The sequence below is a fragment of the Cherax quadricarinatus genome, chromosome 81, assembly GCF_038502225.1.
Source record: "Cherax quadricarinatus isolate ZL_2023a chromosome 81, ASM3850222v1, whole genome shotgun sequence".
In the NCBI taxonomy this organism is placed as follows: domain Eukaryota; kingdom Metazoa; phylum Arthropoda; class Malacostraca; order Decapoda; family Parastacidae; genus Cherax; species Cherax quadricarinatus.
The window spans coordinates 8,622,219-8,640,445 of NC_091372.1; the positions used below are offsets into that span (position 1 = coordinate 8,622,219).

At 38.5% G+C, this 18,227-nt stretch overlaps 1 protein-coding gene across 7 annotated transcripts in view; it reads left to right on the forward strand.

Annotated features, from left to right (window-relative positions):
• Window positions 1-18,227, forward strand: part of LOC128699864 (probable E3 ubiquitin-protein ligase HERC1) — a gene marked incomplete at its 5' end in the record, with an annotated part of 163,798 nt that overhangs the window by 60,453 nt on the left and 85,118 nt on the right. For 4 of the 7 annotated variants that reach the window (XM_070102322.1, XM_070102323.1, XM_070102327.1 and 1 more), the window contains 5 exon segments: window positions 200-376; window positions 1,982-2,263; window positions 2,635-2,789; window positions 10,682-10,886; window positions 15,130-15,201. In XM_070102322.1, coding sequence (XP_069958423.1) covers window positions 200-376; window positions 1,982-2,263; window positions 2,635-2,789; window positions 10,682-10,886; window positions 15,130-15,201 — 891 coding nt within the window. 7 annotated transcript variants of the gene reach the window in all.

Sequence of the window (18,227 nt, forward strand, 5' to 3'; positions counted from 1 at the left end):
CACATTGGGGACCTTCTGAATTGTGTGTAATAATGACACAATAATCATTAATATTGTACACAATACAGAATATTCTCAAAGTATTTGTAAGTCGAGGACTTTTTGTATTACAGTTGCGTGTCATTAACACTTAAAATTGTCACCCGACTTAGTTTTCTCCCACTTTGTCTCGTTTCTCACTATTCATTTATAATTCCAGATGATGGTCTAAGCATGAATGAAATTGACTTGAAACTGACGAACTATAATGTAATAGCTTCTCGGTTAGGCCTAACTGAAAGACAGCCCATACCTGATCCTATGCCATTCCCAAGTGCCGATCCACTGGGTGCTACTACGTTGGGGTCCAACATATGTGATGCAGCAGAGTCAAGTGGTAGGTTTGATAATTATTTTTGTAAGCAAACAAGTTTAGTGGTTGTAGTACCATACAGTATCTTTAAAATGTTAAAAAAATATTGCAAGACCTCGCATAGTGCAGAAGTTATGTTCCTAGCACCACCATTCACTATCTAACACCACCCAATACCACTCATCACCTAGCACCACCCATCACTGCCCATCACCTAACACCACCCTGCACCATCAATTACAGCCAGTAATATTTCATATTGTAACTGCTACCACTACCTCGACCTACCAGCCGTATCACCTGTGAACACTTCACAACACTGTCACCATCTAACACCACTGTCATCCTGTCACCATCTTTCACCATCACTTAGGGTCAGTAATATTTTATATTGTCGCTGCTATCTTCACCACAACATACCGACCCCATCACATATGATCACCTACCATATGAGTAAGATACACATGCAACAGTTGGGTATCTTTATTGTCGAAATATTTTGCCTGTGAAGTTGGCTTCAGTGAAATAGAGTAAAAAATATGGAGACAACAGGAGTGGCAGCGAGGTAAAGATAATGCAGTCAGTCCATCAACCTTGAAGTAATAGAGTATGAGATGGTCAGTCCCTCAGCCTGGAGGAGAGTTCAGCCAAGGGACAGATAATCATCTTTCTCACCACTACTACTCTCTCCCTATTTATTCTTTGTATTTGACTAAAGGAGCCTTCTGTGTAGGCAAACTGTTTCAACAATAAAGATACCCAGCTGTTGCATACATCTTAGTCATCTGCTTATTAGTATTGTATACAATTTCATAATCACCTACCAACACTATCAGAACCTATCACCACCTTCAACCATCAACCAGGAGATGACTATGGTGCAGAGGAGAATTTTCCTTATGGGATCCAGTCCCAATTTCAAATTTGTCCCAACTTCACAGTGCAGAGGGGAATTTTTTGAGTGGAAACCAACCCAGAATTAACTTTTCCCAACTTTAACCATGTTAAACAGGCTGGAGCCATGTTGTAATAATTTTTGGATATAAATATGATTAGCGATGTAATAATAATGCTCTACCTAAATCCGTGTTGTGAGAGGCCTATCTGTATGTATTTTTCAAAACACTAATATTTGGTATATATCATCAGTGATACACTTGAGAATTTGCACAGCTAACAAATTTTGGGAAGGAGTTTTCAGATGACATTTTGATCCATTCTCTACCATTGTTACCCCTTAAGGGAGGTGTTTTGATTCAAGTAAATGGACTTGATTACCTTACCCTTCATTGAATCTGATTACTTCCCTTTCCCAAAGCCTTGTAATCCCAATAGGTTTTACACTCCCTCACATTAAAAAAATACTATTATCAACTGTTGAATTAATAATTGTCTAATACACAAATAACCCACACATAAAAGAGAGCTTACGGCGACGTTTCGGTCCGACTTGGACCATTGACAAAGTCACACATTGACAAAGTCTAAGACTGTCCAGACCATAACATGGCTTATATTTTCATCCCCAAATTATTGGTTAAATTGTTCCATCTATGGTATTTTGACTATTTTTTAACAAGAATTTTGTTCTGTTGAAACACCATCTTAACATCCTGTTAACTGCTGCAGCCACAGGTGCTGGAGCCCGACCACGAGACAGCAGCGTGAGCAGTGCCCAAGAACGCAGTCTCGGCGAACAAGCTGCTTCATTAACTTCCCCCATTGCTCGAATCTCAGCCTTGCGCCGCACCACTCATGCACTCCGAGTCACTATGGCACGAGCAGTTGTGATGAGAGCTCTCTCCCTGCTTGCTTTAAGTGGAGGGTCATGCGACTTGTGGGCTGGGCTAGAAGCTCTGGGGCTGTGTGATGTTCGTCTCTTAGTTCGTTTAATGTGGCTGGTTGCTCAAGGTATGCTCTTTTCAACACCTTCCCAAAAATTTCAATAATGGTTAATTAAATTTTTGTAAATTGATATAATATTAACCAACTATTGTTATTGTATAAAATAAAATAGTTACCCCTCACCTTGTAGTAAATTTATTTTAAGCCCATGACAGCTGTAATCTCAGTCAATTCATCAATATTTAATATTTCATTATAAGAATCGTCATTATGTTTTGCAAACCCCATTGATCGCATTAGAACAAATTTTTACCATACGCAAGGCATTGCTGGTAGTAACGGTTCATCACATTGGCCTTCAGCGACTCAGCATGAAGTGATAGATTACTGCATATTATGGAATTTAATTGTATTCACACGTTAATTTCTAATGGCAGGGCGTGTTCCACTAGATGGTTGTGCAAGGACGTGTGGTGCAGTGGTTCAAGCAACAGATGTTAGCACAAGTCTAGCGCACCTCAGTGATGCTATTGGGGCACTAGCTCAAAATGATACTGGTGCTGCTAAATTATTGCTGCAACTGTGTACTCAGGTATATTGACCAGGTTAAATGAAATGCCTGTTAAAATTTTTTCTAATACAGTGTTATGCAGTTTTCTTCCTTAACCCTTTCAGGGTCCAAGGCCAAAATCTGAAGTGGTGCCCCAGTGTCCAAGAATTTTCAAAAAAAAATTGTTATTTTTTTCTTATGAAATGGTAGAGAATCTTTTTGTGTATGTAATAAAACAAAAAGTACGAAATTTGATGGGAAATTGACAAAATTATGCTCTCGTGAATTTTGATGCGTCAGCGATATTTACGAATCGGCGATTTTGCCAACTTTGACTCCCATTTTAGGCCAATTACATTATTCCAGTCGACCAAATTCTTAGCTATTTCACTAGGATTACTTCTATTCTATCGATTGAGCACAAGAAATCGCCAAGTCAACTGTTTCAACTACAAATTAAAGTGACCGGAAATTGGTAATTTGGCCAATTTAACAAAGTTCAAAATATTCCAATTTCAAAATAGGATCCAGAATAAACAATGTAGGTATTCCTGGCACTAAACTAACATTTCCTCTGTTCATTAGTTACATTTTGAGGCTTTACAAATAAATTCCATTTTGATTTTTTATTCACATAATGAATTTTTATTCACACCAAAAAATAGAAGATTTACTGTTATGCAATATTGTAATAATTGTATAAATATCATCACCACATTTATGAATGTATATTAGACCCACCAGCTGGCGTGTATTAGACGTGTGAGGTCGTTTGTTTACTCTTGAACATCGGCAAAAATTTAGCATTTCCGCCACTTTGAGCTCAGTTTCAAGCCATTTCCAATGCTAAAACCAATCAAAATTATCTCTATTTCTGTAATATGTCTTCCATTCTATCAAATGAGACCAAGAAATCACAAATACAACTATAAAAAACATAGGAAAAAACACTGCAAAGTCGCTGTTTTAATCGAAAATCACGGTCTGTTTTTTTCCTCTCATTATACACAGTGTGCTGCAGGATTTGTTTTATGTGGTGCACACATACCACATAGATGTATTCTCTCATATCTAGGCCCAAATTTACCACTCTCAGTTTATCAGAGTGAGCTCATGACGTAGATCTACGGTTTGGACACTGAACATAGAGCCGTAGATCTACGGGACGGACCCTGAAAGGGTTAAACATCATTTAATTATTGGTATTTTTTGCTTTGTGACAAATGTGTTCTGGCCTGTGGCGTATAAGACAAAATCCAGTAAAGCAACTGCTGATTATTATGTAGAATATAGGGATGCTTTATGAGACCTCTTTTTTTTTTTTTTTTTTTTTTTTTTTTTTTTTTTTTTTTTTTTTTTTTATACATTGGCTGTCTCCTACTGAGTCAGGGTGATCCGAAAAATGAAAGTAATTTTTATAGGTAATTTATATAGGTGAAAGGATTACAAGCCCCTTGCTCTCAAAACTTCAGTCATCTCTTACAACTTGCATACCTTACGGAGGAAGGATTCTAACCCACTTCCTCGTGGAGTCGACTTTTTTTTTTTTTTTTTTTTTTTTTTTTTTTTTTTTTTTTAAACATTGGCCATCTCCCACCAAGGCAGGGTGATCCAAAAAAGAAACACTTTTACCATCATTCACACTATCATTGTCTTGCCAGAGGTGTGTGGATACCACTCTAAACCATAGATATCCCATACTACTCTAAAGTGCAGGCACTGTCCTTCCCACTTCCAGGACTTAAGTCCAGCTAACCATAATGTAATATATTGATTAGTATTTGCTAGTAACAGATGACACAAGCACAAGTGAAGGTGGAGGCCAGTGATGAGTGTTTAGTAATTGTGTGTAGAGGATGGTGCAGAGTTGTTAAAATCATACTACACATCACTTGGCTGGGTGACATCTTGAGAAGAAAGTAGAGCCAAGGATATGTTGTCATTAAACAACACCAGTAGAGAGGGTGTAGAGGTGGAAGAGCCATCTGGAGTGAGGCTGGGGATGGACGAATGAGACTTCATGAAGAGCCACATGGTGTACTACTAAGCCAGGAATCACTTCTGATTGTACACCTCCCTGTAGGTACTAAGGCCATTCTTTATAAGACATTTGAACTTAAGGCTCCTCTCTAGGGTAGGGTCAAGTGTCCATGACAGATTTGAAAGTCTCTAAGCTAGTTCCAATAATTCTGCCAGCTTTTTTATAGTCTTGTTTATTAGATCAAGAAGGGCTGCATCCTCCTATTGATCAGCATCCCCTCAAGGGAGGTGCTTTGATTCTGGTGAAGGTCTCTTGATCCCTGGAAATGGACTTATTCTTGCTTTTCTTGGATTGAACTTGAATCTTTTCCATTCCCCATTTCTACTGAAACATAAGCTAGTCAACTAAGTTTTATACCCAGTGTGTTAAATAATTGTCAGATCAGTGGAGCCAAATATAAAAATAAGTACAGGAGGGCCCCACTTTTACGGCGGGTTAGGTTCCAGGCTACCGCCGTAAAGCGGAAACGCCGTAAAATGGAACACCCTTTTTTTCCACTTACAAATGCATACAAACACTAGATAACAAGTTTACACTAACATATATTATGTTAGCAATAGAACCAGGCATCAAAAAACAATAAAAAAGTACAATACACACATAGTGCACTCATTACTTACCTTAAAATATTTATAGTCTTAATCTAGGGTGAAATGAGTAGTATTTATTGTAAAATATCAAGTGTGGTATGTATGGTAGTCAGCCAGGCTACCATACCAGGCCAACCCACCCACACATACTATTCTATGATATTTAAGCATCCCAGAGCGATAAAATGTATATACAGTTCACTCATTACTTACCTTAAAATATAGGGTGAGACGAGTAGTATTTATTGTAAAAAATCAAGTGTGGTATGTATGGTAGTCAGCCAGGCTACCATACCAGAGAGAAAGAATGAGTGCATGAGAGAGGACAGGCGCAGAGTTATGTAAACAAACCAGGCGAAGGTAAGTTTTGTAAACAGTGTACACGTCTGGTTTGTGTACAAGTTACATTGTGTACAGGTTGTCTGCATTGATACGGTAGAATAAATAAAGAAGAACACTCCCATTCTCATGTAACATCATTTTGAGAAGAAATGATGCTCTGAGTGAAGGCAATGGAAGTAAGTCACTCTGACTTTTTTGGGTTATCCTAGGTTCTCTACACATATGTTATGTATTTGTTATGTATCGTGTTTATTATATAATTTTGAAAAAAATATCACGGATGGATTAATGAAAATGTGTATATTAACGTAATATACAACATTTAATGATACACCGAGCTCAGACAGCGTAAACAAACAAACTGAACAGGTTGTGGACGATCACTCGGTCAGGCGAAATAGATGGTATTAATACGTGTCCAGTTTTAGTTCATTCATGTACATTTGTAAGAGTTTGTGAAACTTTTACCTTATAATATTTTTATTATTATTATAGTAATTATATCACGAAACAAATACTCTTACACTGTGTACAAGTTAGTACAGAATTATAGCTATAAAGTGAAGGCATACGAAAGGAATATTTTTCTACAGTTATCCCTAGTAACAGGTGACGGGCTAGAGAAAACGTAATTCTTCCGACACTTCTACAAACCGTTTGGTAAACATCTCATATATATTTGTATAAATTTTTATACTGTGGGTGCATGTATCATGTTTGTGTGTTACATAATGTGTTTCTTATATAATTTTGAAAAAAATATCATAGATAGATTAAGGGAAATGTCTATATTAACGTAATATGCAACATTAATGCGCCCAAGAGAATGTTAAATGATCAGTTATGGAAGGAGAAAAGAGAATATGAATGTGTAAATTCAAGAATTATGTGGATTAAAGTAAAGGTTGGATGCGAGAAGTGGGTCATAATAAGCGTGTATGCACCTGGAGAAGAGAGGAATGCAGAGGAGAGAGAGAGATTTTGGGAGATGTTAAGTGAATGTATAGGAGCCTTTGAACCAAGTGAGAGAGTAATTGTGGTAGGGGACTTGAATGCTAAAGTAGGAGAAACTTTTAGAGAGGGTGTGGTAGGTAAGTTTGGGGTGCCAGGTGTAAATGATAATGGGAGCTCTTTGATTGAACTTTGTATAGAAAGGGGTTTAGTTATAGGTAATACATATTTTAAGAAAAAGAGGATAAATAAGTATACACGATATGATGTAGGGCGAAATGACAGTAGTTTGTTGGATTATGTATTGGTAGATAAAAGACTGTTGAGTAGACTTCAGGATGTACATGTTTATAGAGGGGCCACAGATATATCAGATCACTTTCTAGTTGTAGCTACACTGAGAGTAAAAGGTAGATGGGATACAAGGAGAATAGAAGCATCAGGGAAGAGAGAGGTAAAGGTTTATAAACTAAAAGAGGAGGCAGTTAGGGTAAGATATAAACAGCTATTGGAGGATAGATGGGCTAATGAGAGCATAGGCAATGGGGTCGAAGAGGTATGGGGTAGGTTTAAAAATGTAGTGTTGGAGTGTTCAGCAGAAGTTTGTGGTTACAGGAAAGTGGGTGCAGGAGGGAAGAGGAGCGATTGGTGGAATGATGATGTAAAGAGAGTAGTAAGGGAGAAAAAGTTAGCATATGAGAAGTTTTTACAAAGTAGAAGTGATGCAAGGAGGGAAGAGTATATGGAGAAAAAGAGAGAAGTTAAGAGAGTGGTGAAGCAATGTAAAAAGAGAGCAAATGAGAGAGTGGGTGAGATGTTATCAACAAATTTTGTTGAAAATAAGAAAAAGTTTTGGAGTGAGATTAACAAGTTAAGAAAGCCTAGAGAACAAATGGATTTGTCAGTTAAAAATAGGAGAGGAGAGTTATTAAATGGAGAGTTAGAGGTATTGGGAAGATGGAAGGAATATTTTGAGGAATTGTTAAATGTTGATGAAGATAGGGAAGCTGTGATTTCGTGTATAGGGCAAGGAGGAATAACATCTTGTAGGAGTGAGGAAGAGCCAGTTGTGAGTGTGGGGGAAGTTCGTGAGGCAGTAGGTAAAATGAAAGGGGGTAAGGCAGCCGGGATTGATGGGATAAAGATAGAAATGTTAAAAGCAGGTGGGGATATAGTTTTGGAGTGGTTGGTGCAATTATTTAATAAATGTATGGAAGAGGGTAAGGTACCTAGGGATTGGCAGAGAGCATGCATAGTTCCTTTGTATAAAGGCAAAGGGGATAAAAGAGAGTGCAAAAATTATAGGGGGATAAGTCTGTTGAGTGTACCTGGTAAAGTGTATGGTAGAGTTATAATTGAAAGAATTAAGAGTAAGACGGAGAATAGGATAGCAGATGAACAAGGAGGCTTTAGGAAAGGTAGGGGGTGTGTGGACCAGGTGTTTACAGTGAAACATATAAGTGAACAGTATTTAGATAAGGCTAAAGAGGTCTTTGTGGCATTTATGGATTTGGAAAAGGCGTATGACAGGGTGGATAGGGGGGCAATGTGGCAGATGTTGCAAGTGTATGGTGTAGGAGGTAGGTTACTGAAAGCAGTGAAGAGTTTTTACGAGGATAGTGAGGCTCAAGTTAGAGTATGTAGGAAAGAGGGAAATTTTTTCCCAGTAAAAGTAGGCCTTAGACAAGGATGTGTGATGTCACCGTGGTTGTTTAATATATTTATAGATGGGGTTGTAAGAGAAGTAAATGCGAGGGTCTTGGCAAGAGGCGTGGAGTTAAAAGATAAAGAATCACACACAAAGTGGGAGTTGTCACAGCTGCTCTTTGCTGATGACACTGTGCTCTTGGGAGATTCTGAAGAGAAGTTGCAGAGATTGGTGGATGAATTTGGTAGGGTGTGCAAAAGAAGAAAATTAAAGGTGAATACAGGAAAGAGTAAGGTTATGAGGATAACAAAAAGATTAGGTGATGAAAGATTGAATATCAGATTGGAGGGAGAGAGTATGGAGGAGGTGAACGTATTCAGATATTTGGGAGTGGACGTGTCAGCGGATGGGTCTATGAAAGATGAGGTGAATCATAGAATTGATGAGGGAAAAAGAGTGAGTGGTGCACTTAGGAGTCTGTGGAGACAAAGAACTTTGTCCTTGGAGGCAAAGAGGGGAATGTATGAGAGTATAGTTTTACCAACGCTCTTATATGGGTGTGAAGCGTGGGTGATGAATGTTGCAGCGAGGAGAAGGCTGGAGGCAGTGGAGATGTCATGTCTGAGGGCAATGTGTGGTGTGAATATAATGCAGAGAATTCGTAGTTTGGAAGTTAGGAGGAGGTGCGGGATTACCAAAACTGTTGTCCAGAGGGCTGAGGAAGGGTTGTTGAGGTGGTTCGGACATGTAGAGAGAATGGAGCGAAACAGAATGACTTCAAGAGTGTATCAGTCTGTAGTGGAAGGAAGGCGGGGTAGGGGTCGGCCTAGGAAGGGTTGGAGGGAGGGGGTAAAGGAGGTTTTGTGTGCGAGGGGCTTGGACTTCCAGCAGGCATGCGTGAGCGTGTTTGATAGGAGTGAATGGAGACAAATGGTTTTTAATACTTGACGTGCTGTTGGAGTGTGAGCAAAGTAACATTTATGAAGGGATTCAGGGAAACCGGCAGGCCGGACTTGAGTCCTGGAGATGGGAAGTACAGTGCCTGCACTCTGAAGGATGGGTGTTAATGTTGCAGTTTAAAAACTGTAGTGTAAAGCACCCTTCTGGCAAGACAGTGATGGAGTGAATGATGGTGAAAGTTTTTCTTTTTCGGGCCACCCTGCCTTGGTGGGAATCGGCCGGTGTGATAATAAAATAAAAATAAAAAAATAAAATTATTATTATTATTATTATTATTATTATTATTATTATTATTATTATTATTGCATCAAGAGTAGAGAGACTCTTAGTGATTTTAATGTGTACCTACATGCCAGCACAGTGTGTAAGTTTATTTAGGTACAGGTGTACATAAGTTTAATTATCAAGTACAATACATATAAAATATACAATAACTTTAAAACACTTGAAATTTTGGAAAGTTTCCAGACAAAATAAGGAGATGTGCTCAGGGAGAATGTAAACAAACTCGGTGGGCCGCTGTGACCGTATTAGAAAGACAGGTGGGGGAGCCATATAGCGAGTTTTGGTCATAATTTGAAATGTCCGTATTAGCGGAACGCCGTAAAGCGAAACGCCGTAAAGCGGGGCCCTGCTGTATACAATACTCAGTAAAGTGATTTAAATTGTACCTTCATAGTAGGTGGGTAGAGAGCAGCCATCCAGGGAGGTACTGCCCTCTTGTTATGCAAGTAGCAAACAGAGTCCTCTTAAAGATTTTTCATTCTGGCCAGACTGCTGGTCTTTTCTTTCTTACATTTAGTATGCACTCGTGTTTTTTGTGTTAAATAGTTATTCCTTTATTTTTTAAACACACTGGCTGTCTACCACCAAGGCATGGTGACCCATAAAAGAAGAAAAAAATTTTCTTTTAACATTTAGTAACTTATACAGCTGAAGGGATTACTAGCACCTTATTCCTGTATTATTTCTTTAATTTAGGAGGACTGGTCCAGGAATGGGTCAGAGGGTTGCTGATCTCTGGAATCAGTAATGGATATATTAGATATAATGCTCAATAATAACCAACATGGAGACAGAAACTCAGAAGATGAATTGATCTGTATATTTTGATCCCCCATCTGATGAAGATGACCCTAGCAGAGAGTTGAGATATACAGATAAATTAATTTGTCTTGTGGGAATTATTATTGAGCATAATATAAGGTACTTTATTTCAGCATGATACAATGTTTGTACAAAGATGAATGACATTTAGGTGTGCATGCAGAAAGCCCCTTAATATGCAGATCATTTTAGGCAAACTTAATACTAACTTAAGATTAATAAGGCAATAACAGTTTGTGGTTTTATACTTTGCACTTTCTTTTTTAGTTATTCAACATATAATATTTATTTGCAGCATCTAATGGTGGCAGCTATGGGAATGTCCAGTGGTGACATTGTTGGAGGGTCGGTGGAGGAAGAAGTGGTAGACATGAGCATTGGCGGAGAACGTCGGGATTCACAGACCAGCTCCAGTACGCATCAGACCAGCTTTCCTGTCACCCAGGCTCTTGTTTCTCTACTTGCTGCAAACTCTTCTCTCATCCACTTGGCTGGTAAAGGTATTACACCAGAGTGAAGTCTTTTAACTGATGCTTCTGAATTTTATATTACATTTGAGTAATGTAAAAATACCACAGTCAAAGTGGGAAATAAAACCCGAGCGCTTTCATGTGCTTACACACGTATCTTCCTTTTGTACCTTTGAAGAGTTGCCAGAGTTTCACTACTTTCGGAGCCCAACCATGGGCCAGGCTTGTGTGGTGTTTGCCTGGTCAACCAGGCTGTTGCTGCTGGAGGTCTGCTTCCTCACATATCCATCACAGTAAAATGTGATCTTTTATTGACTGTTTTGCCCACACAGTGGGCTTTATCAAGTCCACTGTGAGTGAAACATAGTCAGTAAAGGATCGCATTATACTGTATTTAGAAAAACTTATTTTTCTTCTTAGGTCACCCTACCTTGGCGGGATATGGCCGTATTGTTGAAAAAAAATTTATACTGCATTTGTCTAATTTTCCATTGTGTTGGTATTTTATAGCATTTGTCTCTATCTTCCTCTGAAGATGTGTGTAAGCACATGAAAGCACTCAAGTTTTATTTCCTATTTTCAGTGTGGTATTTTTGCATATCTGCTGTCACACATTTTATTGTGATGTATTCCACATTTGAGTAATACTTTTGAAAATACAAAATTCATTAGTAATATGTCCGAATTAAGAATATTTAGCAGTTTGGTTTTTTGCTGTCCTTTTTGAATTTTGCTTCTTATATCTTCTTATATCTTATATTTTTTTTAGTAATGTTGAATGTGGGTATCATGTCTCCTATCAGTCAAAGATAACATATCCAACACCTTTAACCTTTCTTCATAAATATAGGAGGGCCCCACTTATACAGCAGGTTAAGTTCTGGGCTACTGCTGTAAAGTGAAACCTAGCCTTTTTTCACTTTCAAATTCATATAAAATCCTGATAACGTGTATAGTCTAATCTTATATTAACCCGTAAACGGTCCAAACGTATATATACGTTTTTTCAACATTTGAAAGTATGTAAAAAAAGTAGATCTTCTTTTTGTTTTTTTACATTTGAAAATGTGTAAAAAAAACTTTGATCTACTTTTTTTTTTGTTACATTTGAAAATATGTAAAAAAAACGTAGATCTACTTGTGTAGCACTACACATGTGAACGTAGATCTGCTTGTGTAGCACTACACGTGTGAACGTAGATCTGCTTGTGTAGCACTACACGTGAACGTAGATCTGCTTGTGTAGCACTACACATGTGAACGTAGATCTGCTTGTGTAGCACTACACATGTGAACGTAGATCTGCTTGTGTAGCACTACACATGTGAACGTAGATCTGCTTGTGTAGCACTACACATGTGAACGTAGATCTGCTTGTGTAGCACTACACATGTGAACGTAGATCTGCTTGTGTAGCACTACACATGTGAACGTAGATCTGCTTGTGTAGCACTACACATGTGAACGTAGATCTGCTTGTGTAGCACTACACATGTGAACGTAGATCTGCTTGTGTAGCACTACACATGTGAACGTAGATCTGCTTGTGTAGCACTACACATGTGAACGTAGATCTGCTTGTGTAGCACTACACATGTGAACGTAGATCTGCTTGTGTAGCACTACACATGTGAACGTAGATCTGCTTGTGTAGCACTACACATGTGAACGTAGATCTGCTTGTGTAGCACTACACATGTGAACGTAGATCTGCTTGTGTAGCACTACACATGTGAACGTAGATCTGCTTGTATAGCACTACACATGTGAACGTAGATCTGCTTGTGTAGCACTACACATGTGAACGTAGATCTGCTTGTGTAGCACTACACATGTGAACGTAGATCTGCTTGTGTAGCACTACACATGTGAACGTAGATCTGCTTGTGTAGCACTACACATGTGAATGTAGATCTACTTGTGTAGCACTACACATGTGAACGTAGATCTACTTGTGTAGCACTACACATGTGAACGTAGATCTGCTTGTGTAGCACTACACATGTGAACGTAGATCTGCTTGTGTAGCACTACACATGTGAACGTAGATCTGCTTGTGTAGCACTACACATGTGAACGTAGATCTGCTTGTGTAGCACTACACATGTGAACGTAGATCTCCTTGTGTAGCACTACACATGTGAACGTAGATCTACTTTTGTAGCACTACACATGTGAACGTAGATCTACTTTTGTAGCACTACACATGTGAACGTAGATCTGCTTGTGTAGCACTACACATGTAAACGTAGATCTGCTTGTGTAGCACTACACATGTGAACGTAGATCTAATTGGACCGTTTATGGGTTAAGTGAGAATAGGGATATGCCTAAAAAATACAGCACACATTACTTGTCTTAAAATGTTTTCGTCCTTAGCTTATAGCGAGTGGTGAATATATTGTAGAAAGTCTGAATAAATGAAGAATAGGTATAATTGAAAACTCCTGCATTAGTGAAATGCTGTAAAGCGAAGCGATGTGAATTGGGGCTTGACCGTAATATTTTTTTAACTAGGAGTCATTTTGAAGTTTGTTTGGATTGTTGCTAACTTATCCATTTTTTTTAATGAACCAGCTATATCCCACCGAGGCAGGGTGACCTAAAAAGAAAAACAAAAGTTTTTCTTTTTATATTTAGTAATGTACACAGGAGAAGAGATTACTATTCTCTTGCTCCCGACACTTTAGTCTCCTCTTATGACATACAGTGGAACCTCGGTTTTCGTTTGCCCTGGTTTTCGTTGAATTTGTTTTTTTGATGACTTTTTGTCAAAATTTTGTCCCAATTTTTGTTTATCACCTCGGTTTTCGTCGGTCCACTGTACCAAACATGTCTGCCTTCCAGCGCCCACACAAAGCATCCCATGCATTGAGTCAGTCTGGCTTTGTTTCTCGTTGAGTGAGCATTACCCTGAGCAATCATCTGAAACATTTCGTAATAATCCATTGTTTTTTGTGCTTTTTTATTGAGCGTGACTGCTAAATAAGCCACCATGGGGCCAAAGAAAGTTCCGAGTGCCAGCCTTTGATAAAGGTGAGAAAGACGATATAATTCAAGAAAGAACTCGTAGCAAAGTATGAAATTGGCATATGTGTGATCGATCTCATCAGGGTATACGGGAAGTCCTCGTCAACGATCAGTGCCTTCTTCATTGATTAAGGACATGTGTGCAAAGTGGAGTGAGTTGCAAAGTTTTGTGGGGAAATATCATCCTAACAAAGCTGTTGCAAGCCGTGTCTGCAGCACATTCAATGACAATGCCTTGTCGCATTTTAGGCAAATCTTAGAGACGCCAGAAACAGATCTCTTTGGACAGGTTTTTTTTGTACGACAGGGGTCAAATGCCAGTAAAAAACAAAGAAGGGAAGTAACCCAGGATAGGAACCTGATACCTGAAGTCCTTATGGAGGGGGATTCCCCTTCCAACCAATAACTTGTCCTCCTCCCTCTTCCCTCCTCGCATCTTCCATACGCCAACAAGAGTATTCAATAAAAGTGATATTAAATGTTCATTTATCCATTTCATTAATCCTTTATATTTACTTCTAATTGTTTTCTGTATGTAAAACTATAGCTATTCTCTATAAAATGTATTTTTTGTTAATACTTTTGGGTATCTGGAACAGATTAATTACATTTACATTATTTCTTATGGGAAATATTGCTTTAGTTTTCGTCGAATTTGGTTTTCGTCAGACTTTCTGGAACGAATTAATGATAAAAACCGAGGTTCCACTGTACTTGGCTTACGGAGGAAGAATTCTTTTCCACTTTCCCATGGAGATAAGAGGAAATAAACAAGAACAAGAACTAGCAAGAAAGTAGAAGAAAACCCAGAAGGGTGTGTATATATATGTTTGTACATGTATGTGTAGTGTGACCTAAGTGTAAGTAGAAGTAGCAAGACGTACCTGAAATCTTGCATGTTTATGAGACAGAAAAAAGATACCAGCAATCCTACCATCATGTAAATCAATTACAGGCTTCCATTTTACACTCAGCGGGATGGTAGTACCTCCCTGTTTTTTTTTTTTTGTTTTTTTTTTTTGTGTGTGTGCGCGCGTGTGTATGTACAAAAGAGTTTTCAGTATTGAGGAGTGTAGGTTTTTGTTGAATACAAATATTTAGAGAGTCTGTGTCTGCCACCTTGTTAGGAATTGAGACACGAGATGAAGATACATTTGTTGATTTGAAGTGGAAAAACTGGTATTATATTGTGCTATTTTCCAGAGAACCATTTTGAATAGTTTTTTCTATGAATGTGTTTCAGGATTCCCCAGGAACTTGCATCTGTCCTCCATCGTCCATCATCCATCGCCTCTCATCCATCTGTCGACATTTGGTACATTTTTAGCCTGAGAATTGCTTGGCTAGTTTATAAAATTTTGTGTATTTAGACAGGTTGTGTTGGTTGACATTCACTTGAAATGTTTCATTTCCTAGCAACTAGGGGTGGAAATTTATTTTCAAATTCCTCAGAGTGTACCAGCAGAACTAAAATGTTGAAATGATGCAAGTTGTAATTTTTTAAGAGATATTACTTTGTAAAACCATGGTAGCCAGTTTTTGTTTTTTACCTCATTGGTTGTGTCCTGCCAAAGCTGGGTGACCAAAAAAAAAAAGAAAACAAATTCACCATCATTCAGATTACCCTCCGACTGCAACATTCCCACCCCCTCCTTCAGTGCAGGCACTGCCCTTCACACTGCCAATTTAAAAAAAATTGCTCTCTCAAATTCTATGCATACATGTGATGTTCATGAAGGGATTCAGGGAAGCTAGATATGGGTTCTGGAGGTGTGAAGCACAGTGCCTGCACTCTGAAGAAGGGTGAGGATGTTACAGTTAAGAGTCATTTGAATTGTGATGTCTGTGTACATTTGACAGGACAACATTTAATGAATGATAATGAATGTTTCATTTTTGGGGATGTTCAGTAAATGTATGAAAGAGGGAAAGGTACCTAGGGATTGGCAGAAAGCATGCATAGTTCCTTTGTGCATAGGAAAGGGGACAAAAGAGTAAAAAAATTTAGGGAAATAAGCCTGTTGATTATACCAGGTAAAGTGTATGGTAGTTACTATTGAAGGAATTAAAGGTAAGCTTGAGAGCAGGATCATAGAAGAACAAGGTTTTAGGAAGGGTAGGGGGTGTGTAGACAAAGTGTTTACATTGAAGCAATATTTAGCTGAAGGTAGGGAAGTTTTCATTGCATTTATGGATTTAAGAAGAGATAGTTGGATATGGGAGCAATGTAGCAGATGTTGCAAGTGCATGGAATAGATAGTAGGTTACTGAAAACAGTTAAGAATTTTTATGAGGTTAGTGAGGCTCAGGTTAGGTAATGTAGGAGAGAGGGAGATTGTTTTCCAGTAAAAGTAGGCCTTAGTCAAGGATGTGTGATATCATCATGTTTGTTCAATTTATTTACAGATAGGGTTGTAAAAGAAGTGAATGGTAGGATGTTGGGAAGAGGTATGGGATTAAAATATACAGAATCTAATACAAAGTGGGAGCTATCACAATTGCTTTTTGCTAATGATACTGCTATTGAGAAATTCTGAAGAGAAGTTGCAGAAGTTGGTGGATGACTTTGGAAGGGTGGAAATTAAAAGTGACATAGAAAGAGAAAGATGATGAGGGTAACAAACATTTTAGGTAATAAAAGACTGGATATCAGATTGGAGGGAAGGAATATGGAGGAAGTGAATGTGTTCAGATATTTGGGAGTAGACTTTTCAGCAGATAGGTCTGTGAAAGACGAGATAAACCATGGAACTGATGAAGGTGGGTGATGCAGTGAGACATTTGCAGAGACAAAAAACAATAGCTTTGGAGGGAGAAAAGGGGAATGTATGAGAGTATAGTGGTGCCAACACTCATAATTATATGGGTTTGAAGCATGGGCTGTGAATGTCTGCCAGAAATGTATTGCATGCTAGTGGCTTTCTTTTGTGCTGAACAGTATTTTATTACACAAAAGCTTGTTTATTGCAACGAGGGGGAGGAGGTGGAGGCAGTGGAGATGTTGTGTCTGAAGGCAATGTGTGGTATGAATATTATGCATTGAATTCATAGTTTGGAAATTAGGAGGAAGTGCAGGGTTACTAAAAGTATTCTAAAGAGGGCTGAGGTGGTGGCATTGAGGTGGTTTGGTCATTTAGAGAGAACAGAGCAAAATAGAATTGTGTAGGGTGTATGAATCTGTACTGATGGATGGAGTGATAGAGGTTGTCCTTGGATAGGTTGGAGGGTGGGGGGTAAAGGAAGTTTTGTGTGAGAGGGGCTTGAACTTCTAGCAGGTGTGTGTGTGTTAGAAGTGATTGGAGGCAAATGGTTTTTGGGACTTCATGAGCTGTTAGAATGCTAGCAAAGTAACATTTTGTGAAGGGATTCAGGGAAACTGGTTAACCAGACTTGAGTCCTGTAAGTGGGAAGTATAGTGCTTGCTCTCTGAAGGAGGGGTTAACAGCATATTTGCAGTTCGGTGGGGCATCTAAACTGTAGTATTGGCACCCATCTGGTGAGACAGTGATAGTGAATGATGGTAAAAGTTTTTCTTCTTTTTTGGGTCACCCTGCCTCAGTGGGAGATGGCCAGTGTGTTACAAAAAAAAAAAATAATGTTAATTCAAGAAGACTCGGTAAGTCCTCTCTGACTTATTGGCAGTTGATGGGAGGTGCCTTGATGCTGGTGAAAGTTCTTGATCCAGAGAATTTGAATTGCCCCTCACTTTCCTTGAATCAACGCTGATAACCCTATCCCTTCCATACTGCAGGTGCTGTATGATCCTTAAGGGTTTTGGTTTGTACTTTTTTCATGAATTTAACCCTTTCAGGGTCAGTGTCACACTAGTATGGCTTGCACATCAGGATTGGTGTCGTACTAGTACGTGTAAATTCTAGCACCTTTAAATCTAGCAAGAGAAAGCTGGTAGGCCTACATATGAAAGAATGGGTCTGCTTGGTCTGTGTGCACAGTATAAAAAAAATCCCGCAGCATGCAGTGCATAATGAGAAAAAAAAAACTGACAGTGTGTTTTGTTTTAAACGGCAACTTTGCAGTGTATTTTCGTATGATATTTATGGTTGTATTCTCGTTTTCTTGGTGTCATTTTATAGAATGGAAGACATATTACAGAAATTGAGATGATTTTGATTGGTTTCACAATGAAAAGTACCTTGAAATTGAGCTCAAAGTAACAGAAATGTTCGATTTTTGCCAAAGTTCAAAAGTAAACAAATCGTGCCAAGCATCCAATACATGTCAGCTGGTGAGTCTAATATTCTTTCACAAGTGTTGATATTATTTATACCATTTTTACACTAATGCAGTAGTCAGCATGACAGTAAACCTATTTTTTGCAAG